This window comes from Antrostomus carolinensis, unplaced genomic scaffold (assembly GCF_000700745.2).
Source record: "Antrostomus carolinensis isolate BGI_N321 unplaced genomic scaffold, ASM70074v2 scaffold13837, whole genome shotgun sequence".
Lineage (NCBI taxonomy): Eukaryota > Metazoa > Chordata > Aves > Caprimulgiformes > Caprimulgidae > Antrostomus > Antrostomus carolinensis.
This window is the reverse complement of record NW_010329581.1, coordinates 9,249-37,110: the sequence shown is the minus strand read 5'-3', so window position 1 is coordinate 37,110 and position 27,862 is coordinate 9,249. Positions and strand designations below refer to the sequence as shown.

Genomic DNA, 27,862 nt, shown 5'->3' with positions numbered 1-27,862 from the left:
TTATGAATAGTCATGTGAGAGCTGAAGGGTCTCTGCAAAGCTTTCCTCAAGATCACCAAGTTCCTTGTTGGCTTCCAAATCACTGTCACAAATAATCAAGTTTAAAGTGGCCTCAGATGAGGGTGAAATGGCTGGGTCTTCTTCAGACTTCACACAAGAATCCAACTCTGTCCCAGCATACATCGTTTCAGCAACATCTTCTAAAAAGTCATCCTTGCTCGGTGTCTCTTTTGAACTTTCCCTGCATGCTGGCGATTCACATTTATTTGGTTCCTTTAATGATAAGTCCATGGTCCCAAGGAATTCTTCACTTTTTGTAGCTTTTCTTTGCCTCTGACTTTTACTGGTCAACTTGAGCTCTTCCATTGTATCCAACTCCTGCAGATCCATCGAGTCCAAGGCTTCCCAGCCCACATGGGTTCGCTCTGCAGCGCTGCCTGGGCTGCAGCCCAGGTCTGTCTTCAGTACATCCAACAAGTGGCGCATTTTGTTCTAGGGGGTGAAGGAAGAAAGGGGTGACACTTCTCCAGCCCCACAGCACCTATCTGCCCAGAACTCAGGGCTTAATTCTGCCATAAGGAAAGGGAGGCTGCTTGCAATCAAGTGACTAAATTATATAAGCAAGTGTCACCAAACTGAGTTGACTATTGTACCTTTTTGTGACTGTGCCTGTGACTCCTGATCTACCATGATCCATTAGTCTGCAAATCTCACTTAGAGAGAGATGCTCCCCACTGCACATTCTGCTTATCTTGACCCACAAACATATCAGTGCACTTCCACTGTACTTTGGAAGTGTCACTGAAGTCATATGCAGAGAGGGAGAACAAGACAGGGGCAGAACCTACCTCATCCAAACGGTTCTTATTTACTTGTATATGACACTCAAACAGTTGTTCCAGAACCCTACAAATAAACAATTAAATTATTTCTCAGGAAGAAAACATACTTTAAACAGCTCTATATAAATTAATGACCTTAGTTTTTTATTGTAATTTCTTAGCTGAATGGGACCACTAAGATTGTTTCAATTATGCTCTGTCACTACCCAGAGTCCTCTGGTATCCCACTGGACACATGCTCAGCAGGCAGACTCAGCTTTGGGCAGCAGATGGTAACCATGGGGTGACCAGTAGCACAACTCTGGGTGTGTTTGGTTTCTTGGGTCTATGCAGTGGGGGAAACAACAATCCAGTGGTAGTTCTACTGGCATGCTAAAGTATCCAAAAGCTCTTAGGTGCACCATTAGTGGCTGATACACACAAGTATAAATAAAAGGAAGGAAAAAAAAAATCCAGCTTCAAGAAAAAGTCCAGGGAAAAGTCCTCAGTCCTGAGAGCTCTCTTCCATGGCTTAAGCAGGATGAGAAAAGAGGAAGCGCTCTGTGACAACTAAAGTACACAGTCACTGGAACAGATTTCCAGAAGGTCAAGTGAATTTAATCCAGTTTAAATGAGAAATTATTAAAAAGAAAAAAAAAAAATAGTGCCAGAAGGGGTTTAAGGGCAGACAACATTACTGTAAAAAAGAAGCAGGAGACTGTTCTTAAACTTTGTCAAAGATTAATTTTTGTATTTAGTGTATTTAACATTCTCATTGATAGCCTTGACATGAGAAAGAAACCATGAGTGTGCACAGAAGAGAAAAACTGGGAACATTATCAGCCCAGAGGAAGATCAGAATATTATGCTGAAATTACACTGCCTTGAAAATGGAGTTACAAAAATGGGTTAAAATTCCGTATCAGAAGTACTGCGGGGTTTTTTAACTATAAACAGAGAGTTCATTATCGGAGAGAGCTGGCATGGAAAAGAATTTGGGAGTACTACTCAAATACATGAACTGTATCATAACTTATTGTTTAATTAATGAAAAAAATCTGATTTATCAACTGGTGAACTCTATCTGAAACAGTATGTAATCCCAACAACCCATGTGCTGATGACTGAATTCCTATTGGAACAGGAAAAAAAACAGAAGGGAGAGGGAGGATCAGTTGTGTGAAACATTAGTAACTTGATTTATTTAGTGAAACAGATGTTTCAGAGTAAAATGATTCTTAGTATTACTCCACCTAGGGTTCCAGGTCAGTTTCTAAGAGAGGTACCTAGCAGCAGATCAAAGTAGATGACACCAAGGTCTTTCCTAGTTCCCCTTTCTTACATGAAGAAAAGGAAAGAAAACAAATGCAAGGGATAACTGTGTATCTATATATTCTTAAAGGCAAAGGGATGATTTCTAAACACTACTTTCCTTTCTTACAGAGTCCGTGTGTTTCTGACACAGCATTACAAATTTGAAAACAACTGTAACCTACCTGTTAGAAAACAGCCCAAGGCTAAGAATTTCATTTGTTACATCTTCAATGAAAGCTAAATATAAAAACTCTTCTTCCCTGCAGGGAGAACAGAAAACCCAACGTTAAATTTCTTACAATAGAGACACATATTACACAATGCAGTAGGTCCAATCACCTGTATGGGAAATGCCATTAAGAAGATTGTATAGTTCTCAGCACCAGCTGCTATTTTTAAAAAAATGTGATTCTATCAGGACAAACTAAGCCTTTCATTCAATTTGAATAATAATAAAAAACCCTGTGTAAAATTAGAAAGGTCACTATGGTGCTTTGTGTTTACACTAACTTTCTGTTGTGGAATAAATTAGCACAGAGATCCTGAGGGAGGAAATCAGCAAATCTTGGAAAGCTTCCAGAAACTGCTTTGCACTCAAGAAGAAAGAGGTGCCAACTGGGGAGAAAGCTCAGAACTGCAGTTTGATGCTCTGAGTACAGGCTTCCAAAGGAGCTTCTAGAGAAGCTGAGTGCAGCTGAAAATTGATAGTCCTCAATGGAAGCTCAGAAAAATTTGACAGCCTCCATTCCTTTCAAACAAAAACTCTTTGATGTACAAAACCCTTGTTCGTGTGAGATGTGGCTTTCACATCTTTGATCAATTTTCTCTCTACGCTAATACCTCTTGAAGCCTTATTGATGCCAATTGCTCCAAATAGGAGACTCTCCAAAAGTTTGAGTTCTGTTTGGAAAACAACAAGAAAGAAAACTCCAAAAGGAAATAGTTCAGTGCTGTTTCTCTTTCATAGCATCTTTCTAAATATCCCAAAGTATCCAATCAAGCTCTAGCAAATCATCTTTCAGTCTTAATAGACAGAAAATAAAAAATGGGATAAATCTTGTGTGACTTTTATTATATAAAATTTGTCATCCAGCCTGAAGATGGTCATTTTGGTTCCCTCTATAATCAAGAAAGATAACTATAGCTGATCTTTGATACCTATATTATATCCTTAAAGTTAGGCAAGAACAAGCCTGTCCTAAAGCACAAAGAATTAAATTACTTTCCCAAGTTTGCACGATAAGGCACTGGCAGTGTTTCTGAATATAACTCAAACCTCACCTTAATTTTCATCAAATTTTAGAGCAGAAATGGGGTAAGAATGCTCTTCAACTCGATATTTTATTTTGCCAACATTTGCTTCAGACATTTCAGAACAAAGAAGAACTAGAAACATTTAAAGTATAGTCACTGGACAAGAAGATAATTTTCTTAATTTTTAGATTTACATGGAAATTTTTAAGTATTATATGATGATGCAGTCATGTCAGTTCTATTGTAAATTCTGAACAACAGGTTATTCATTTGCTGTTTCAAGTTTGTCAGTTTTGAGGAAGTTTCTAGTTTAATGTTGCAAACTAGCAGAAAAAAGGTTTAAGCATACTTACTCAGCCTCTATAGTCCTCCTTGCTGAAAACTGCTGAGAATACAATGATGTCTCTCTAATCAGAAAAATCACAAGGTTAGAAAGAGAGCAACAGTCTAAAAACCCTTCACACTACCTTGCATCTCACTTTCTTCCAGAGCCATGCTGTGCCTCAAAAGAGCTCAGTGTTACTTCAGATGTTGTACAGACCTCCACTATCCACGAGAGTGCCTTTTTACTCAGATTATAATTTTCTCCTCAAATAAAAAGGCCAGAGAGTCAACCAGCGAGTCATGCATGATACTCAGGTCAGGAATGAGGGAGAATCAGCCAGGAGCCCTTGGGTTCTGGCCTGATTTCCAACACTGTTCTTGTATTGTAGACAATATTCTAAATCTCAGTGCTACATTTTCAGAAAAAGATGTGGGAAATGCCTCTGGTCTGCAGTTCTTGCAGATCACGGATTCAAATCCTAGATGTCTGGAGACCCTTTTTCCTGAAAGGAAATACCAATTGGAATTCCAATCCAGTATTTAGTTGCACTAATATATAAGAAATACCTAGTCTGCAAGCTCAGATGCGTGCTCAGATGTACAGAACTAACAGCTGTATGAACATGTCATCGCTCGCACTCCTAACAAAATACTCGTGTATTTCAGAGCTTTCTTTCTTAATTGGCTTCCCAGTGGAACTTTACCATAAGAAAATAATGACTTTTGTAGCTGGGAAAGGCCATTGATCTAAAAAACCCAACCAAACAGAAGTGCTGTGAGAAGAGACGTATAAAGAGAAATAGTAGTGAAGGCTTATGGCCTAAGAAGCAGCTGTACAGAAAGTAAGAAGGAATGCTTCAAATATTCCTTCCTGCTGTAAATCAGGCACCTTAGGGAGGAGTATGGGAAAGCAGCTATTTCTCTCTCAGGCTCATCCACAGTACATCTTCTCTCTTCAGCCTACAACACAGAGATAAAAGCTTTATTAACAGTGCAAATACACAGTAAATTTTACCATGAAAGTGAAGCTAATAACTATCTGTGAGTAAGCAGTCCTACAAATTTTATGTCTTTTCTGAGACACTTTGGGTAAACTGAGACAAATGGCAGCAAAGGGTCATCAGCTTTGACACCCAAAATTTTCGTCAGGCGCAACAGGAGATGTGGAACATTTCTCCTCTGACAAGTATGTCAAAGGTGAATTCTCTAAAAGCTAGAGAGGCTCGATGTCACCAACAAGAGTAAAAGTTGGTGTGCAAAAACAGGAACAAGCACTCTAAATCACATCTCTTGAGCTGCTTGCACAAAACTGATGGAAAGTAAAGTTGTTGACTACATGCATTTTAAATTATAATAATCTGAAAGAGCCACTGTATATAGCTACATGCTACCTGACTTACTGTTGTCATTTTTACAACAGCCAAAGGAAAAGTCAGATATGACAATTTTGAAATGAAATCCAAAGTTCTTCGTGGAACTGGAGTGAAGTCTTCCGAGTAATCATTTAACACTTTCTTAATGAGGTCAGATGCAGATCAATTCAGGTGGTCTCTCTTCTATTTTCAGTAAAGCTATAAATACATATTCTCTCTCACCCCTCTCCTCCAATGAATGAAGCATAACTGTTTGCCTCATTAAGCTAGAGACATGAAGAGTCTGACCCTGCAGCCTTTATTCAGGAATAAAGTCCACAGTTACTCAAGGACTTCTCTTAGGTTTGACAGGGCTTTTTAAGGACTTGTCTGAATAGTGGCTACAAGATAAAGCACAAAGAAAGGACCTAACTCCTAATCAAACTCTTCCATCCAAATATTAGTACAAATAAAGACAAAATGACATCAGATTTGAAGTCTTAAGAAATATTTCAGGTCTTCCTGCTTCCCTCTGCTTCCCAAAGATACTGGTATTCAATGTCATCTTTAAAATCTAATAAACTTAAACCACCACACACTAAGGCAATTTCTGAAAGACCAAATAACTGAAAAACTAAGTTCAACTGTCACAAACACTAAGCAATTCAAATCAAAATGATGGATGCAAACATTTCTGTGACTATGACCAAAAAAATACTAGGAGGTGGCAGAATTTGAAGTGGTGTGATTTCTTATGAAAGCATTCCGGATACATTCAGCAAGACAGCAGGCAAACAGTATCAAGGAAAACCTCACCCGCTACTTTGGGTGCTTCCTCAGAGGAAGGGACTCCTTAGTTCCAATTCTTCTATTGAGGGCTTTTGGAGTATGTTATCCAATGTAAAAATGAAGAAAATAAATCTTTGAAAAAGAGGTACCTTCTTCTGCTGAAAAATAACGTACCAATTCTATAGTACCAATATCTATGTCCTTAACAGATACTTAAGTGATGGTGCACTTGTAAAAACTGTAGGAAAAAAAAATATTGAATTTTTGTAATATCCTAAGATCTCTTCACATGTCTCAATATTTTTTCTCGTTTCCTCTTGCTCTTCTGAAAATCTACCTCCTCTACAGAATGAATTCACCTCATGACAATAAAGAAAATTAAACTTAAATCAGTTGTACACTGCTGTGGCAGAGATGAAGTATATACTCCAAAATGATAGTGAGGAGTGTGGTAAGAGTACCCACATGACTGACAGATGTATTACCTTCAATGTGATCTTCTGCTGTTCAGTTGTAACTTGTCTCTCAGATGCTTTGTCTGCAGATGGAAAGCTACAAAATTTAGAAATATATTAGATTTCTAAGAAGGCTACTTTCAAAATATGCAAGATGAGAATACCAGTGTCACTGTGGAAATTTCCCATCAATCTGAATGGGACCGAGTCCTAAAATGTCTCGGACAATTTAGAAAATTTCTGACAGACTCCCATTCGCATAATAAAACTAAGTTATAGTTCATTTTGCAGGATGACAACAGTCATACACAGGTGATCCAAATCCATTAGTTAGCTGCATATTTACAGAGGATAGCTAAATTATCCAAAATAATTGTTCAGAATTGAGAATGGAAATGATCCTACACATTAAAAGTGCACCAGGAAAATATATGACCCACAGCCAGAAAATCAATAGTTGCAATATGGAGCTGAAGCCATTGTAATTCCAGTCTTATGGAATTGCTGCTTTGTTCTAGGATAAAACCAGAGTTGGACATGCAGGCACTGGGGACACAAAAGAGATAAGATTTCTCTTTATGTGGTAGTATTGGTTAAAAACAAAACTAAACCAAAACTGTTTCATTTGCTGAGGAGTTCAATGCAAGAGAAGGACATTCATATTGTATAAAATATTTCAAAGAGAATATATCTGAAAGCATTTAAATTAAAATGAGAAAAAGACAATGAAGAGCTGCATTAAAGAGTTAAAAAAAAAGGAACTTTGCATGATGTATTAATTAACAAATTGGAAAGTATGAGAATACAGGAGGAACAATGGGGAACTTCTTATATGTTTACAGGGGTTAATTCTTTAGAAGACAGAAAGCACAACTCTACACTAGAGAGAGCAAAGAAAAGAGAGAGGGAACAGGAAAATTGCATTCTGTTCTAGTTTTTGCTAAGGCATAGCTAGAATGAGTTCAAAATAATTACTTCAGTTTTATACAAATGTAAATGAGAGTAAACCACGTTGCTTTTATGAAGACACTGTTATGATAACATCTAAATTCCACAGTTTCAAAATAAAGTTTTAATCTCTGTACCTGATCACATCAGTCTGTGTTTGAGCTTCCACATGGTGCTTGCAGTGATTTTTCCTTTTCCTTCGAGCAGGAGTGTAATACCTGTACTCTGACAGGAAAGATTTAGCATCTGATACCAACGTGCGTGGAGTAAAAGGTTTTTGGCTCTCAGTAAAGAATTCGGAGTGCCTGTCTAGAAGATCCCCACCGCGTACTTTGGAGTTGCTTCCTTGACACCTCCGGGAACGGTTAATGCTCGCAAAACTATCAGTGGAGCAACTGCATGAAAGTCCAGAGCTCTTTCTTGGTGTACTTGATGTACTGACACTTGAGTTTGAGTTGCATGTGTTAGACGTATTCCAACAATCTTTTCTGGCACATTTTACTCGGCTGGAGTGAACCAAGCCATGCTCGCCATAAGGAGACAGCACTCTTGATAGGTACTGTGCCTGCTGAGCACAGGGGAAGAGACTGTCTTTGTCTTCTGCTTCCAAGAAACCCTAGAAAAAAAAATAAAAAAAGATTTGATTGCTTTGCAAGTTATCAGCTTTGCTTAAGTCGGTGCTCCCTGCTATTGTTGTTACCAACCTGGAGGTACTTTCTATGTAAAAGCTTTCAATTTTTTTTAAATCAAACTGGTTGCAGACCAGCCCCACTGCTAACAGATTTTAAAATATCATCATTGGAAATAAAAGAGTAATAAGAAAATGGTTTGGTTCAGTAGCAAAACACTGGTGCTTTGTTACAGAATATTGATGACTGCATCAAACCAAGAGTTTTAATCATGTTAGTCCAAAGGCTCAATACATTTTTAAAAGTCAAGGAATCATTGCATTGAGGCAAATTACTTTACCTGGGTGTGCTCTGTTCATACCACCTGGGCAAGGTAAGGTAGACATTATCCATAATTATCCTACCAGCTTCAAGATGTATCACACACTGGCTATCTTTAGAAGATGTATATTCTGTAAGGGGCATAAGAGTTTTCTCACTTGTACTCTTCCAATTCTCTCCCCTGTCCCACTGGGGTGGAGTGAGCGAGCAGCTGTGTGGTGCTTAGTTGCCGGCTGGGGTTAAACCACAACAATATTAGCTTGTAAATATACACAGATTTTCTATTCTATCATTCAAATCCTAAAGTAGGTGTTCCTAAAAGTTCTAAGCAATATGACTCTTACTGTATAAATGCTGCATTTTCTCGTAACACTGCTACTGTTACTGCTTTGAATCTACACTATTCGATTTTTTCCCTTTTAGAACCACTTAATATTTTAAATTGAAACTCCTGATGAAGAATATACATTTTGTGGAATGTAGTAAATGCTATTTAGAGGAATATTAAAAAATGCAAATAGTTTTCCATCAAAATTAAGTCACAGATCACACTGCTCTCATACCGTATATTTCCTTCACAACAACTCCACATAACAATTTTCTCCCACATCAGTAAGACCTACCTATGCTATTCCAGTACCCCAAAATGTCCATAGTTGCTGATGCCTAATGCAAAGAGGTTTTTTTTTTTTAGTTAGCTGAGCCAAAATAAGCCCTTCTTGATGGTGTCTCATGTGAGCCAATTTTATTTTACTAGTACAGCATAATTAAATGCTGAACTGATAACATGCAGTAACAATGCCAAACAACTGCCTGTGTTAGCAAGCAGTATAATAAGGCTTACCAGTGTGATTGTTTGCATGTAAAGTACTTGCAGTGGTAGCTTAGCACTATAGAAAACAGATAAGACTGGAAAGTTTCAGAATCCACCTATATAAATGTTTTGAAAAGCTAATTCCATACCCTTCAGTATGTATTACAAACAGCTTAATTTTTCTTGTATACTTTTTACTCCGAGTGATTAAAACAGTGCATGGAGCTGCAATATCAATCAGATTGTAGAAGCATTTGTGAACATATGATGAATGGTGCCCTGCGATATACAAAATAATAATTAAAAAATATTAAATGATATTAGCCAATTACACAACTACATCTCATGAAAGCTACATGTTCTATTCTTTGGAAGCAGTTGCACCAATCCTAAAACAAGGCAAAAGTACAGGGTAAACAATGCAATATCCTAAACTTAAGCACTCCTTATGTATGAGGAAGCTTAGGGCAGTTCTTTTCTTCTCCTCCTCAAATGTATCAGAAGTGGAACAGAACAAGTAGCTAAGGTCATGACTAGACAGAACTGCAAACTCGAGCTGTATTTGTGTCAGTCTCGAGATGTCCTCATTCAATTACTGAGAAAGAAGAATGTCTTTTGAAGCCCTTATCCTGGGGTAAACCTTTACTGCCCAAACAGGTAGGCAGTTTAGCCTGCAGCTATACAAAGAAATTATAACAGGTGCAAGGAAGTATGTTGGTGACTTCAAAAAGATTTTAAGGAGTGTCAGAGAATGCTGTTTGTCTGCAATTTGTCACCAAGCTTTCAGAAAATTATTGGTACACCTGTGTTGGTATAGGCAAGTTAACTGTAAGTAAGTATGTTCCTTTTCTTTTCTAATCTGTATCTATTAAAACACCAGACGTTTAGAAAGGGGGGGAAAAAAAAAGATGACAAAAACATGCCTACAAATATGCAGTAACACATTGATTTAAAGATAATTAGCTCTATTCCTCAGATACAATTAAAAAATATACATATATATTCAATGGAAGTATCACAGCTTTGGACATTAGCCCTATCAAGAACTTAACTAATGTAATTTGGAGTCCAGAATCTTGACCCCTATCTTGCTTATCAATATATGTTCCTATTCTACTGATTCAACCAACTGTGATTTGTTTCAAAAGATACAAATTTACTCAATGATACGTTTCAGCAAAAATAACCCCCTTAAAATTTTTTTCATAAATTACATATTTATGCTTCAATTTTGTTAGTCACAAAACTGGGGTAAATGGTATATAACTTGCAGCAAGTCTGTATAGAGAGAACCCCTGAATCTTCAAGGACTCTGTGGAAGAGAAAATTCAGTAAGAACAGATCAAAGCATACCGCTGTCATCTGATGGGCAAGAGAAGTAGCACAGAGAAAGAATTCAGATTTCTCTCTAAGTTACTTCTAATTTCTAAAAGAAATTTAGTTTCTCAACTCAAAAGCCACTGACATATCAGCTGCCTTATAAAAACCAAGGTTTGCAAAAAAGGCTTGCTAAATCTATTTTCACATAAACAGTCCAAAGGCATCTCTCAGTGGAGTCACTGAAGTTACACCAAGATGCATTTAAGTCTTGAAATTAATTCTTGTATGAAAAGGTCTTGCAATACCACAGTTCATCTAGCATCATAAAATGAGATCAGAGAGACACTTTATGAACTGCACTGTCAAGATACAGAAGTTGCAATTTTGTAATAAACAAGCAACTGATTCTTGTAACTTGAGACAGCTCCGTTTATAAACCACTTTATCACCGCTGTAAGTGGGCTGAGCACCTGCTCTCCACTGCCTGGACAGAGCAAAGGTCTCCTGTAGTAAGCGACAAGCTTCCTTGGGGCTCATAATCCCCTTGTATGTCATCTGTTCATTTCATTACACACTTCAATAATTAGTTAAGAATTGAGAAAGGCAAGAGAGAAAATTCACACAAATATGTGAACAATTAAGACCTGTATGAATATAATCAGTTTGCATACTGGTACCAATAATAATAAAGATTTCTCTCATTCAAAACTATGTTCCTGTTACATTCTTTCCTTTTGTGTGTACGTGTGATATTCAATTGTATAATGTAGTATGTTCCTACTTTAATCAAATACCGTGATGTCATTAATAAGGGGTATTACTGAACGTGATATGGAAACATATTAACTCAAACAACCACCATGAGAGGTGATTGTCACTATGAAGCCTGAAGAGAAATTCCTGCACACTCCTGATGAAAACATCTTTCTTTGGTGCTCACAAGGTTCTTCTGCTTTCTTTAGTCATTTACATCTCTTGTTCTGACAGAACTAACTCAAGCACAATACCTCTTCAGATTGTCAATATCATAACAGTATAATAAATCTTTAAATATAAAGCATTTGAGTAGGCAGTTCACATAGCCATGCATGTGTGCTGCATAAAAAATTAACACAAGAGATTAGAAATAGTTAATGGTGTTTCCTAATCTATATTTCATATGTAAAGTAGATGTACATAACTGTCATTCTTAAGAAATCAAGATAAGTCTCAAAAAACAGGCTGAAAGGGATCTTGAAATGTCAAGGCAATGGCAACCACACTTCAAATGGTTTAATAAAATTTACCCTCCTATGGAGCAGCCTTCCTCCAACTGACTTTTGGCATGGATTAATTTCTTTAAAAAAATTCTTTATCAGTCCGAAATTCCTATTACTAGGATTATCTGAACATGGGATATGAAATACCAAGTCTTGCTCACATCAGAGATTTTGCTCATACCCAGCTCAATGCAGGTTTTCTTGCTTCAGAGGTAAGTTGTATTGAGCTTCACACAGTTTGAACCACTGAATCACTCAGATGAATGTTTGAAAACAAAAATCAGCTTTGTACAGAAAAAGTAAAATTAAATATCTAGAGATTTCACTAGGATATAGCTTTCCATCCATGGCAGCAGTTGGAAAGGCAACATGGTAGTGGAATTCTATGCATAGATGTCACGGTATTTTCCAGACTGTGTCAAACAGTCTTTTCTATTGTGAGAAAGCTTTAGAGTAATTCATTAAAGAAGGGATATTCAAGTAATTTGCTGACAGATAAATGATTTGATACTTACAAATGTGCTGCTTATTCATCCTCAAGCTTTTGAGTCTAAGTCTCTAAATGCTTACTTAAAAATTACATACTCACAAAGACACACAAACAGAAATTTAGCAGCCCTTTCAGCATCCATATCTGCAGTTTATCACCCTGTTGTCATTAACTTTCACACATGGTGTCACCCATCATTATTATGCTACAGGGAAAGTAGAGAAATACAGCGGTCCCCAGGACAGCTTATGCTTTCCCTGCCCCTCTACTGTCCTTGAAGTAGCTTAGTTGCTAGTGATCTCATCCAAAGCCTGCTCTGTTGTGCCATTTGAAAATGAGCCTGCTCCTTAGCTTCTCACTTAAAAGCAGAGAAATGCATGATGCACCATAAACACCTATCACACCTTAACCTATGGCTCTGTGATCAAAATTCTCTCTTTGATTAAAATCACTGATTATTTCAAAGAGTCAATAACGAAATCTAGGTAACAACAACAGAAATAACTTTCTCGGTTCATTTCATATCATAGCAGATTCTCATATTACAGTAACTTTACATTTATAACTCCATAAAACAGATAAAGAATTAACTGTTCTTGCTCATTTAAACCCTTATACAAAACAAAGAGCAGGTCAGTCAGGTTCAAGACACATTACAGCTATTCAGTTTCATAGTTGGCTCAAGTTATAATAAAATACACTGACTAAATCACAGAGTTAAGAAATGTATAACATGTACTGTATAATTTAGAGGAATTATTTATATTTATTTTTGGTTTTACCATGCACAAAGCACAGTCTCAATTGAAAACAGTTTCTGTGCTCTGTTGCAGCATTAAATAATAATAAATGCAGCTGTGTGAAAAATGAAAATGATGAAATACAGGCACCAGACTTACCTGAATGCATAAAAAGTGAATGCTAATGAATGAAGCCTTTTGAAAACAGAAGTCAGGTGCATACATCAAAGCTGGTTTGCATGTATTTAGCCTATAATCTAGTCAGACTTTGACCTTGTGAGTTACAAGGGTTATTATATTTTCATATACATATATATGTATGTATGTTATTCTTAAATTGGTATACATTTTACAAGAGCCACACTTTATTAGGCTAGAAATTATGCACTATGAAAGTAATTTCTTTAACTTTTGTATTCTTACACAGTGGCAAAGCCAGGAGAATTCTACTTGTCTCTTTTTCTTCTATTCCTCCTGTGATGTTGTAAGATGCTTATTAAGCACAGGACCACATTCTACTCTTGCCATTACCTCCTTGGAAACCTGGAGTATTCCAAGGTTAACTTCTTCAAATTTGTCTGACTCTCATCTCAACCCAAGAATATCCTAATTCAACAAAACAATTTTTGGAGTAGTTCCACAAATAGAAGATGTATAATCAGCTTTTTCCTAATGGCAACAGTGACAGCAATAATATGATTATTGTGTGGCAAAAATCCTTTACATTATCATAAGCTTTAATAGGCATCCTTAGAATTTGTTTTCCAACTGTCACCTATCCATATATCCTGATGGTTACAGAAATACAATTAGAATGGCTAACTCATCCTCACGATGCATTAGAGGACATCTGATCATTGAAGCAGAAGAATCCTCCCTTCGTATATAAACAGGCATGGGAAATCAATGTATATTTTGGTAAATTAAGTAAAGTTTAAATTCATTTTTAGCACAAAAATATGACAGACCAATTACTTCCACTGCCTGCCCTTCTACCAGAAGGCTCACTTACAGATTTTCACCTCTTACTGGTGCTCGTTTATACCACAGTGAAACAGATTTTGTAAGTCCAGCAATCAATTACTTGATTAACAAAGTGCCAAAAGGTATTTTAGTGAAGATTACTCTTTGCATTTGTAAAGTTAAAAAAAAAAAGCCTAGAGGCAAGAAAGTATTATATCCAAAAATTACCTTTTACATGTGGTTAAACATTAATTTGGCAAGTCTCCCAACATGACTTTCTAACATACACTTTTCAGTTGAAAACTTGAAATTCAGATTCAGACAGTTAGTTGAATTATACCCTGAGGCTAGCAAGCATAGGGAAAGCTGTAGTTTGTGTTGGCATGATACAGACTACACTTTCAAGACAAACATTGGTGGGAAGGCACCTGTAAGTAATTAGAAGAATTGGGACAGATATCATTTTAGAAATACCCTGTTCTGCAAAAGATTGAAACAAAGGAAAAAAGCAACAGTCTCTTATAATGCTATATTAAAGACCGTAAGTGCCTCCCTGCATTTTAAAACTGAGAATTTATGCAGTAATTAGAGATACATTTTAAGCACACTTTACTTGGTTACATGATGAAATAATTTAAGGAACTTCTCGTGCCCCCAGTTTGCAGAAAGTAAAATGGAAGGACAAAAATGGTATTAATTAAAAATAAAATCTGAGTTTTATTTACTTGGAAAAGTTCTCCAGCTCTACAGATATTTAAACAACACATGAAGCATTTGCTGTTAAAATCAACAGAGTTAAAACATCATTCTGTTTCAAGTTGCAGTTGCTCCTTTACAGTGATGAACCAGAGAATGTAATTTATTAGGCTATTTATTTATTTATTATTTGGAAATATACAACACATATCTGGATGAAATATCAGCCAAAATAAGTGAACCTATGTATATAGACAGAAAAGCACTTATTTTGATGGCTGAAGTACTATTTTTACTTTCAGTAACTTAATTTTGAGCATGTAGTAGTATACTGTTAGAGATTGAATGTATTTAATTGGATACAGAAAAAAATAGAAGATTCTTGATTCTTCTGCTAGGAAGGTTAGCAATAACCGGAGTCCTGCCTTAGGAAATGGTAGAAAGCTCTGGAGTGTCAGAGAGGATTTCAGCTGAGATGAAAGCAAGAGAATTCAAGGGTAACTAGAGGTTGAATTTCACAGAAGCACTCTTCATCTAGATACCTGCATCTTTGTCAGAAGGCAGAGATGTGCATTTGGTGTTGGGCACATGCCAGGAAGACCCTTGTCTATTTTCCACTGCTTGAAATATGCCAGCCCTCCCTGCAGAGCTGCTGCACAGCAGTGATCAGCTGTTATTATGGTAGGCAAGTAGACTACGATATCTATTAAACAAAATTATCTTACCCTTCCAAAAGAGGATTGCAGCAGCCTTCCACTCTCTCTTGAGCTGGATCGGGAGGCAGTTTTACCCACGCTCATTTCCTCTTCACACTTGGCTACCTTCTTTTTCAGTTTCTCTCTTCTTCGCTGGTCAGCAACTTAGGAAAGAGACAAAGTTTGTCAGATCCAAACTGAAATATTATTCTCTTTTTTTTTTCCTAAGTGATTTGAAAACATTATAGGGGTTTCCAATTGCTCAGCAAAGTCAGACTATTGAGATATGTTTCACTTCCAACACAGCAATTACAAAAAAATTACCTCTATTCTTAGAAGAAAAATATTAAGAGTATGCTGGTAGCTGAAGCTCTATCATAGCCAAAGCGGTACCTTAGCTTCCTTGAAGTATTTTCACCTCAGAACTAATACACCACTATGCAGGAATTCCAAGATCAGTACTGCTAACAAAGCACTCTGCTCAAAAACTCACAAGTTTGCTCTCAATTTTTTACAGATGGAACTCCTGTGACTGTACTCTCATCCAGTATTTCAGCAAAAACCCCACATTTACTGTTAATTTGATATGTAAAAAATCCATGCTCACACTATGGAAAAATAATGAGTAGTCTTCCAAGTACAGAAATCCATGGCAAAACAAGCATGTTCATGTCAAGAACACAAAAAAATGAAGGCAAACACTGTGAAAGGGCCACTGTCACATCAGGAGGGGGAACAGTGTATCAGTCTACATTCGTCTGCAGTCCAAGACCTTGCTCACAGTGTCCACGCAGCACAGAAGATGAGCTACGTATCTATGCCATTAAATAAAGAAAGGAGCCCAAAAGACAGGTAAATTTTCTGTGTTTGAATTTGCTATCAGTCACCTAACCTACATCTGATATCTTGCATAATACAGTCCAAAGTTTTTATATAGGTGAGCACCCAGGTGCCACAGATGACATTCACAAAGTTAAAAAACCCAAATGAGACTGATGAAAAACATTAATTTCATTTCCAAATGGGAAAGAAGAGAATTTACATAAGCAAGCACAATTTTGGTCTGTATACACAATGAAACCTGCTTTAATTCTTGACTGCACTTCTCATTCTCTTAACAAAGACCCAGGTGCATGAATGGTTTGTCTGATACAGACACACAGATGGAAAGGCTTTGGTGGATTTCTTCTTCAGTTTCATAACGTATTTATATCATACTCTGGTAGACCCCAGTCTTCACACACACTACTATACTTAACACATGGAAATGTAAATAACTTCATGGATTGGTGTGGTACATTCTTCTAGACAGCTGAGAACTACAGCAATCTGAGGACATTTAATCAACCTTTAAAATACATTCATCTGTGTACATTAACCCTACAGACATGTTAATGTCTAGGAATTATTTAAATATGTGTATTCATTTTATTAAACATTTTAGTCTCCTTTTAAACTCATGTGTACTGAAAGGCAGAGCAGATATATGCAAAACAGAATGGCAGAAAATCCCACTAGTGGACCCATCTTGTTGCCAAATTGGGGAATTATCAGGCTAGATCGGCTATAAAAGCTAAGAACTGTGAAACCAGCCAAGCAAGAGATAAAGAAATCCTTCTTGAAAACAGTTGATGTTGATGTTAACAGACAGCTAGATATAAGTCAGGATAGCCCCGAGGCAGCCAGCAAGTAACACAGACAAGGGTATGGGTCCAGACACAGAAACATGCATGTTGCCTACCTCCCCTTACTTCACATGTCCTTTCCACAAGCAGGGACTGGAGAACCCAGTCCTTCCATCTGACTTTAGCCAGACAGAAAATAGTATCATACAAATGCCTGAACCTTTGAGGCACTAATTACAATACTACAGCTGATGGGAGCTGAAGATACTTAAGGCTGCCATACGTAACCACTTGTTCTGCAGCTGTGAATAGATTAAACGCAGCAAGAATGAGACCAGCATTCAGGGAGAAACATGCAGCTTTAAAAGGGAGAATTATCTGTTAATTGGAAAGGTTGTTCACTGTTGAAGATATCTTCTGCTTCAAATCAATCATGGATATAGCTTCTTTAAAGAGTGGCCTTGGCATACTGTCATAGACTAGTGGGAAGTAAATATCAACTGCATTTGTTAACAGATACTTAATAATTTCACTGCAAGGAGCTTTTACCATACATTGGCTTCAGAAACATACCACATTTGTAGAGTTAAATATGGGAAAAGTTCAACACAATAGGTATCTTGTGACAATTAAAAGAAATAAAAAAGAAAACCACTGGGTTTCTTTAATTTCTTTGAAAAGGGAAAACTAAGAGTTCAGGAATAAAATAATACAGTCTATAGATCCAAATAACATGAGTCCCTTTTAAAGCCTTATTAGAGACTTTGAGATTAATTATATCTCATTAACTGCTGTGCTCAAAGCCACCAAAAAGATTCATAGTACAGTGAAGAGAAAATGTATTAGAATATAGAAAAGTAGTGAATTTTGTATATCAGACAGATTCAGAGTCTGTGAAAGTAAATTCCATAACTTATTGCACTCACTCCATGAATCTGTTCTCTTAATTCTGTTGTTAGTGAGAGGAAGCACAAGAAAGACCATTAATTTTAGAAGTTAACCTGAAGCATTGTCAATAAAGAGCTACCTATAAACCACTGATCAATCTGTCACAGAAGTAACACTTTTGCCTGGGTAAATATCGTTTTTGTGCAGAGTACACCATGCTTCCAAAGCAGAAATCACATTGTAATATTTCCCTGTTAGAATACTCCCTCTATAGGCTTGCTTCTTTTTTCCTTAAACCTAGGCTGCAGCAGTATTTCTAGACACATGCTTAGAGTTACAAAACAAACGTCATAAACCTGGAAGAAACGAAATTATCATACATACCACACTCCTAAGCAGCTTGAAAGCCCTGCACGTATAAGGACAGTACGATTTGGAATGCCAGTGGTTGTCCTTTGCTCTGAATTTCCAATCTCTAAATTTATCATATGTCACAGCACAGGACAATTGGCAGTTAACCTTCACGTTATTTCATTTTTGATGTAAATAATCCATGGCAGACAATGAAATATTAAGTTAGACTTAAATTGAGTTCAGCTTGCAGAACAATGTATCTCAAAAGAATTGTCCAACACTGAGCATTTTTCCATTGTGTTTTTACTTCAGCTATTTTTGCAGTAACACACTTCTGGTTATTACTTCCCTTATGAATTCTCTTAGATAAACAATATAAACATCAGCCTCATCTCTGCTGAGCTTGAAGTGCCTGCAGTGACCATAATTAAAGTATTCAGCATGTTAGTTGGTGATACTACTTCTGCAAGCGAGCTCTTCCTTCTTTAAGGATTTTTACTATCAGCTTCCTAGCTCTACACAAATCCCCAATACACCAGGATTTAAGCACCTGGAGTGTGATCTCATCAAATGCAAATTGAATTTTACCATTGGGTGTGAAGATCATGTTTCTCATAAGTCTAAATCTAAATTTTTTAACACAGAAATTTTAATTTTCATAGGTCTGAGAGATGATTCTGCAGTCATTCTTCACATCCATTATCAGTAGCACTGTTTCATCAAATAAGGAAGGAATCACCGTAAAAAAAGGTGATGAAGGATTTATCAAGGGCTTGATACTACAGCCATGCTTGTGGAAAGTAATGTTTGGATGAGAGAAATAGAAAGTAATGTTTGTATCAGCATATGTACTTCAGTAATGTGATACTGCTTGGCAAAGCTACTAATGGCAAAATCTGGCCATTGCTAAAGCTTGGAAATAACGCCTAACAGTGAGACATAAATCCTTTAGAGGAATTTCAGGAGAGGCTAGAAGCACAGGATTATCCCAAATCCATCCACTTCTGATCCTCAAATGGGGTCCTGATCCAACAGACATCTCATAGATACTTCTGTCAGCCGTATGAAGAATACAGCAGTCTGTGCACAGCCGACTACATGGAAATTGTGAAAAACTGCACCAACAAACTGCACTGAAGAAAACTTCTGAGTCTGCTCAGGTAAAACTCCATTTGTGTGCCCTAGAGACAGGTCCATCTGGCATCTAGGTGGGCTTGGACAGTGGATTTGGTCTCAGGGTACCACTGGGGCAGCCCCCAAGGACAATTTACATGTATTATACTGAGCTAATGCTGAGAATAAGTGGAAAGCATAAATTTATCCCTGTTCTCTGGCATGCTATAGCTATTTTGTGATCCTCAGTAACAGAGGAAAATGGTATAAAAACAATAACCCCCTCAGTGGACCGATGGTAAAGCTGGGTAAATTCAATTAAAAATCAGGGACATATTTTCAATAATAATGGTGATTAAGTACTGAAACAACTACAGAGGGAAATTATGTTTTTTCTACTTCTTGACCTGTGAAGGTCAAGACTGCACACCCTTCTTGTTTATGCTTTTTGTTTACCATATTCAGTATGGTTGTTCAGTTCCGTAGTAGCAAACTGGATGAAAATTTTAGTCTGCTTAACTCATGATGTCAGACTAGATGATCTAATGTTTTTTCATAACTACAAACTCTGTGAAAAATGTGTTTTTGATGTACTGAGTACATATCTAAAATGAATTACCTCTCATAAAAAAGAAAATCTTTCTGTAGAAGAAACTCTAAAGTAAATAACTTCTGCAAAAAAAAAAAGAGTAAAATTGCTACAGTTAAAAGTACAGGTTCATAAAGACTTTTTACACAGTGAGTTTTCCTGCTTTCCAAAAATTCAGACTTGATAAATATACTAGAACATCCTTCCAAGGACATACTTGAACTCTGAAAATAAATGTTAGAATTAGCTGAGTGTTTGACTTAAAAGAACTTATATTAGTTGCTTGTAACTTTCATATTCAGAAATGCATATGTAAGGACAAGACTCAACAGAAAAGTTAAGAATCAAAGGTGGGAAGATTTTGTGAAAGCTTCCTGTAAAACAGCAGCAACAACAAATTATGTAAAACAGCTTTTCATAGATCTCTGCTTTACATAGCATAAAGGATAGGCAGATATAATGTAAAATATGTGATCACATGAAAAATTAAATTTTAAATACAGAATTATACAAGAATATATATTTCTTGATATTTCTATTTGGACCTAACCCCCCAAAAAGTAGAAAAACAACATTGCTGATCAGTCTGAATTGTTGTCTCTCCCCATAATACTGCCCAAGTATTCAAGTTCCATCAGGCTAAAATAGATTTCTGGTGGGTAACTTCTCAGAATACTTTTTTTTTTCTTCTTCTCTCCCCCTCCTCGGTAGCACAGAGACCTGCATTCCCAAGCACACTAATCACTGGGTTCAGGCTGTACTATCAATTATGCCCTGTGGAAAAACCTCTAAACATATGGGTTGAAAAGTTAGTACTGTTAGAAACCAGGCATGTGTAGCAGCAGCTGTCTTACTTGGCATAGCTTTTGTCAAGTTTTCTGGCACAAAATCCACAACCACAGACTTCTAATGGCCACTGGTATCAATCAACATGCTTGGACTAATTCTGAACATAGAAGTTTCACATTTCAAGAAGTTTCACATTTTAACAACTATTTTAAGTCAGTAAGGCTGATCTAATACACAAGAACATGCTGACTGCTAGCCCAGTGGCATGGCAGCTTGCCTACTTTGCTGCCAGCTAAGATACCAGGAAAAGAACAGTGGAAACTAAATCCACTTTAAGGACAGAGCACATTCAGTTGGCCAGAGAGAATGCCAACTACAGTATCATGTTTAATTCTTAAACACTAATGACTGATTCATGGCAACAACCCCAAAGGGAAATACTCACCTGCTATTTTAGCAGTACATGAAGCACATTTTCAGGGGAAGTTTTTTACACTATCTGCAGGAATTCTGTTTTGTAACTCTATGCTATTAATAAATCTTAGCATTTCAAACTCAAAATTTACCCCCCTTCCCAAATATCTTTTGAAATAGAGGGGGAATGGAAACCTTATTTGGGATGCAGTAAGTAATAAGATAAGGAATACAAAAAAGAAAAAAGTAGTAATATGCTTCAGTTGGTGCAATGACAGGCACAGAACAGAACTACTAGAAGTATAAAGCTGTAAAGTCCTCGACTAGAGACTCCCCTGATACTCAGTCATGTTGATGTTGCAGCTGTGCCTGGACAAATTGCATGTCCCATAATCCAAAAAGAAACTGATTTGAAAGTATTCTAAAAATCCTTTTCCCTTACTTTCTTCCTCAGTACCTTTTCAATACTCTTACTGCCTGAGCTACTGGCTGTCATTTCCACATAATCTGTTTCATAAAAGACAGAGGAAGAAAAACTATTCTCCGGTGGATTGCCAGAGACACTAACAACAATACCTTGCACTGAGCTCAACACTTGAACACGTAACACTTGGTTGCGCTATTCCTACAGAAATCTGTAGTTCTTGATGAACAATGCATAGAACAGTAGGAAAAAAGCCAACCACTCTAATTTTAGGTATGAAATAAATTGAAATAATTTTCAATTTCATTCTAAACATCTAGTATTCATAAGAATAGTGCAGAAACTGGACAAGCGATGCCTGAGTAGCCTTAACCTTAAACACCTTGAAGGCAGTGAGACCAGTAACGAAGAATTTGAAAGCAGATGTGCCCCACAGAATTACCTCATTGCTAACTGCACAAATTTCAGTCAGTGTGGCAGAGTCCTTATCTGTTTATAAAGTGACCTCAGTCAGGTTACAAAATATATGAAGGAAGTGGGTTAGAAAAAAGAATCAGTTACACGCACACATTGAGTATAGATATTAAATCTCAAATATTTTTATTAAGAAAGGATAATCTTAAATATCTGGTACAAACGCATACATGAAAATCCTGGACCTACTGCAGCTGAGACACTTTTGCATTCGACCATCATGAAGCAACAATTTCAACTATGGCATCTAAAACCCTTATATTCCAAACATCCAAAATGTGCCTTTTAAAATCGGAATTACTAGAATAAATGCTTTCAAGTAAATTCAGTTCTAATCCTGACAGTGTTTGAATTGGACATCTGGAAAGAAAATCTTTTAGCTATGTGGATATTGCAACATGGGAACATGTTACTCAGGTTGCAGGATCTCCATCCCTGGACATGTCCAAGACTTGGCTGACCAATCTAGTGGTGGCAGAAGCCCTATCTTGAGCAGAAAACTCAAGGAGGGCTAAATGACCTCCGAAGGTCCCTTACAACCAACATTTCTGTGATTCCATGAAGGCAGGTACATGACAGAAGTTGAGCTTCCAAAACATTAGGCGAAATGACAATGCATACAGACTGAGCTGTTGAAGAGAAATCACTAGACAGGAAATCTACGAACCAGCATCTCTCATCTCTATCAGATAGAAAGACCCTCTATTGAAATGGTAAACAGAACCAGCAAGCAAGCTATATAACTTCTAGCCTTGTGTCTGGGGCAAGTGCTGAACTCCAGTAAAATCAGATGTTGAGACATTTCTCTCGCTCTTGCAGAAAAAAAAAGAAGTGAATCTTCTACTGCAAGAAAAATAAGTGTGTAGCATCTTATGCAGACAATTCAAGATGAACATATAATTGGAAACATTTTTCAGCATTGCAAAGTAAAAACACTATGTTGAGGAATATTCAAATAAAAAGATACTGTTTATGTAATTTTGCTTTATTACTTTGCTTTCTGTCTTTCACTTCGCACTCTCATTTTTGTTAGACAACATAAAGCACCTCACAAAATAAAACCTGAAAACTAGGGCAGAGACATAATACTGTCTCTTTTAGCGAAAAAAGACAACCTTATTTATTGCTTTGTTAAACAGATTCTTAAAAATGGAAAATTCATTATCACTTTATAATTGCACAATTGTTCTCAGTGCAGAACATTAAGCAAAACAAACAAACTATATTTTAGAACTTAGCTAAATCTAAGGATAAAAAGCTCTAACCACACAGGATACTCAGCTCTGGGAGACTGAGAAGTAAAACCAAAATTTATTCCAAATGAATGCTGTGTTACTGACTAGGATTCCAATTCTTGAGCTATGATGCTCAGCTTCACTTTATAAGTGAGCTCTATTTTGGGAATATAGTAAATTTCAACCAAGTGACAATTAGCACTCCCAAGTCTTAGGCTAGAATAACAGTAGGTAAACTGAAGAATTTTTTTTGTAATCAAAGGCTTAATTTCTTTTTCCCTACCTTTGATTTTTTTTTCCTTTGTGAACAGGAAATGTCTTCTAGGGCTGTGTTGGTTGTATGCATGTTCTAATAAGATAAAACACAGCAGCAGCTTTTTCCAGCTGAAAATAGGTGAAAGAGCAATTTACTGATGATTTAGTGTACCAATTTTATCAAACAGATGGGTAAAAACAAAAGCAGCAACAAAGGTGAAATGTTTCCATCACACCCTGTGTAGGAGATTAATGTTCTGTGTGTGACCAGGACAGAGTTACATAGTCAGACACTGGTCTGAGTAAGACAAACCGAAAGAAAAACATATTGCACAAAGCCTTGCTATCTGAAATGGAAATTTCCTCACTACAGAGCACACTTGCTAGTGTCATGACAATTATCTGTTAAGGTTAAGGCACTGCCACTGTCTCTCAAAATGAACTCATTATTCAGGGAAACTCATTCTGGTGTGAAACACACAAGCTATCAGCTCAGAAGCATTTTATCTGTGAAGACAGCAGACTCGAAAATAAAAGGGCATTTGTTGGTGTTGAGAAAGACCCAAGACCTGAAAAGGTATGGAAGAATACTTATTAGTTAGGGAACTTCAGAAAGATTCTAGCAGATGCATAAAAAAAAGCTACACGAGGGTTTTATCATGCAACCACGTAGGTGTATATTTTTTCTTACACCAATCTTGTATTTTCACACTTGTTTCAAAGCAAATCAGCTGGAGCATAAGAAGGAAGACCTTTTTTCATATGACTCTGCAGAACAGATGATTTGAAATTCCTACTGCAATCTCCAAACTCTAGATATCCCTGCAATACTGTTGTTACTTTTGCTGCACCTTTTGAAAGCAGCAACAGGCAAGACCACATACAGTATCTTTGATCCTGGTGCAGTTTGTTGATTAATTCAGCCTCAACCCAGTATGTAGAAGTACTGAAAAAAATTCTAATGAAATTCTTTCTGCCAAAAGGGATGACTGATTTCCTGCATCAGCTCTAGTTACTCTGATCATTTTTCATGGCAGTATCACTCTGGTTTGACTGGATTTGAGACTAACCACAAAGTATTCTGTCCTCAGAAGATTTATCTTTCCATCCTAAAAGAATACTTTATTTTTTTGCAGTACCTCAACAGTTGTAACTAAATGTTAAACTGGAGAAAAAAGAACTTTCTCTAATTGTGTAAGTGAAAAAGACTGACAGAAAGCAAAAATATATCTTTTTGATTTTAAAAAACAGCTGCTATTTATCCCCTTTGACTAATACACTTCATTTAGCATTCCACAAATCAATGATTTGAAAGTATTGCTCAACTAACACTATGAAGTAAGGCTACAGTGCTGTTATCTTTAAACTGTGTTAAGAAATGAGACAACTCCCAGAAAAAGTAACTGTAGTTTAAACAAGACTGTGGGGCTGCGTGCTCGTAACTGGCTCTGTTTTCTGCGAAATGGAATGAGAAGCTTCAGTTCCCAGGTGCCCACATTCCCAAAATTCCTCTTGACCTTGCAGTAGTAAGCTCTCGTCTTGAAAGTTCAAGCTTACATCACATCAGAAGAAAGGAGAGTGAAAATGCTGAAATTCTCCTTATGTGCTCCATTTAACTGTGTGGATGAAAAGAATCCTAAGCAAAATACATTTTGACCCTAAGTGTAACTAATCACTAAGAGACTAACTAGGTTCATCTCACTAGCATTATATTCACCGCAGATTCTTACAAATAGCTGGAGCAGTGTATGAAAAGCTGAAGAAACAAGCAGATACATGATTGCTTTATTAAAGGTTATATTCTATTGTTACTCTTCTATTTCTCTGTCTCTTTGTTTTGTTAGGTTATTTTTACAGAACCTTTTGCAGAGTTAATGTTATCACAACTACTTACGTTTGATGCTGGTCAATGTACTTTTGGGCACTGAACAGTCTACAGCTGCTGAAAATAAGAAAAAAAGTGACTGATTTAATATTTACTTAGTATCTGTGGTGGCTAGAAAAAAGTAGCAATAAAAATCACAGAACAAAGACTAATTTAACTAGAAAACAGCAATTCTCTATTTTAATATATGCTAGTTATTGTGTATTTAAAGTATTAGACTGATATTAATACAGTCAAGAGAATTTTTGAGATAGAGATGTTAAAGTAAAATTTGTTTTCAATTATAGCACTTACAACGGGGTATTGTCAGTTCATAGTGGAGTAAATGCACATTTTAAATCTGAAAAATTTCTGATCAGGATCTCAACGTAATTAAACATACAAACACGTACAAGTTCAATAGGCTTTTAAGTTCCAGATTTAATGATATTTGTCTTTTGATAAATATAAGTATCTTCTAACATTAAAATATGTGAAAAAAAATCATATACATATTTAATGCTCAATAATACAGATTAGTAACATGATTTTCTTGTTTACAAACACATTGGGCAACTTTCAACGTCCTTAAAACTACCTAGTGCCATTGACTGAAATATGAACAGAAGATAATGAACATTTATAAATAAAAAATAAAGAAAAAAGACACAGTGGTTTGAGTTTAACTGAAAATTTCCTGCATTCATTCCTAAAATAAATTCTGTATGCTTGCTATTGTGACTATCTCCATGATTTTCAGTTCAGCATTCATAATTCATTATTTCATCAAAAGCAGAATGAAGAGAATACAGCACAAAGTACGCTAAGATTAAAGTAGTATCTTTGGTAGCACATACAGAAAATGTTTTCAGACAAGACTTCCCATTACAATAATACAAAAGTTTATTAAGTAGCAGCTGTATCTCCTTGCTAACATCAGTCTGAGTATGAAACAGGAAGAAAACTACGCTTCCTACAATCCAATTAATTCCCTCTTGATATAAGCCTATTCTGAAAGAATGAGCTAAATCTAGGAGTAAAAAGTTTATTCATATATGCACATTTTTACCTTTGGCTGAAAGGATTTTGTTATAATGAAACAACATGTGATCCCTGATCAGGTACTGGCTGGTTAAACTTCGGGAGGAGTCAATGCAGAAAGCTGTAAGATTAAAATTATGTAAACATTATAAAGGCAGGTACAAGAATATTAAAATTTTAAACAGTTAATAACTGCAATTCAAAGCCACAAACTTTAAATTTCTGTGTGCTTAACTTCTTTGCCCAATGGTAGTAATTTTTCTTTAGCAGCTACTGTCACATGAAATCATCCTGTTTCCTTTGTTTTGGTTTTTTTTTTCCCCACTGAGCCATCAACTCAATAAATAGCTACAGAAGTGACTGAAGTTTGACTATGAAAACGTCAGCATGGAAACTTCCTGTTTCTCCATTCTATGTTCTTTTGAAAAAAGTCTCTGAGGTGGCAGTACGGCACAGAAACATACACTAGCCCATGTAAACTACTGACTGTAAAGGCAAAACCTCAAAGGTTTAACCTCAAAGTTTCTTTAAAGCAGTAACCCTATCTATATTCCAGCTAATATCGATGTGACATCTATATATATTTGGATATCTCGCTGTTTCTAGCTAGCATGACAGTCAAGGCAAAAAAAAAAATCGTCTGATGAAAGCACATGTGTTACTTACCATTACTCTTAGTACTCAAGTGTCCTTTAAATGGACTTGCTGGACCACATCTGGGAATGCCAACAGCTTCACTCACTTTAACAAAATGTCAAATAAAACAAAACAAACGTTAGAAAAAAGAAAATGCATATTTTGACAGACAAGATAAAGCAGAGAATCTCTCCCCAAAAGAACTCACAAATGACTGTAGCAAACTCTTTTCATAGAGGAAAAAATCACATTTAAATGTTATAGTATTACTGAAGTACAACAGTGTAGTAAAGTAACTTAATCTAAACACCAAGATACGATGGTAGTGCTTTCACTGGTTCAGGGAATTAAACAGATGAAGAAACCATCAGATCACTTCAGTCTGAACTTTACATTGGCCATTAAACTGCACAGCGATATGGCCAGAGTTTTTCACCTATGCTAACCTTCCATTTCTTTTAAAGTTTTATTGATCAAATTTTATCATTACTTCATAGGACTAACATGACAAATATTTTGTACCTAGACAATGATTGTGGTTAGTATTACACTAAAATGCAAGTTTAATAGATTGAAGGAATTACACATTTGTGAAAATCATCTTATCAACAAGAACACTATTTCAAAATCTGTTGTTAATGTAAGAGGAATTTAGTTTGCCATTCTAGTGTATAGAAAGCATTTCTTTAAGGTTTCCAAGACCCTGCTTAAAGTGTAAAGCAATACAAACAAGATGTCTTTAACAGAGTAAATACACCACACTCACTTAACATCAGTTAGAAAACTGTGCAGCCAATTTCTATGAATTCATTATTACTATCAAGGTCCACATGGTCTTCCCACTCCCATCCTCCTTCTCAGCTGCCAATTCAAGACCCTGCAACTGCCACGTTTCCTAGCGATGGGAGGCACTACGGCTCTGAGGCACTAACTACTGATCCACACTTACTGGCCACCTCCAGCTTTCCACCCTTCAT

The 27,862-nt window shown here is 36.4% G+C and overlaps 1 protein-coding gene across 1 annotated transcript; it reads right to left on the bottom strand.

Annotated features, from left to right (window-relative positions):
- On the bottom strand, positions 1–27,862 carry LOC104528581 (spermatogenesis-associated protein 7). The gene is made up of 12 exons (XM_010172630.2): positions 27,835–27,862; positions 26,916–26,990; positions 26,278–26,370; positions 25,239–25,286; positions 15,215–15,348; positions 7,395–7,873; positions 6,340–6,406; positions 4,603–4,673; positions 3,743–3,796; positions 2,318–2,395; positions 849–906; positions 1–492 (listed from the first exon to the last, which is right to left on the bottom strand). The coding sequence occupies exons 1-12, from the start codon at positions 27,860–27,862 to the stop codon at positions 1–3; spliced, it is 1,677 nt and encodes a 558-aa protein (XP_010170932.2).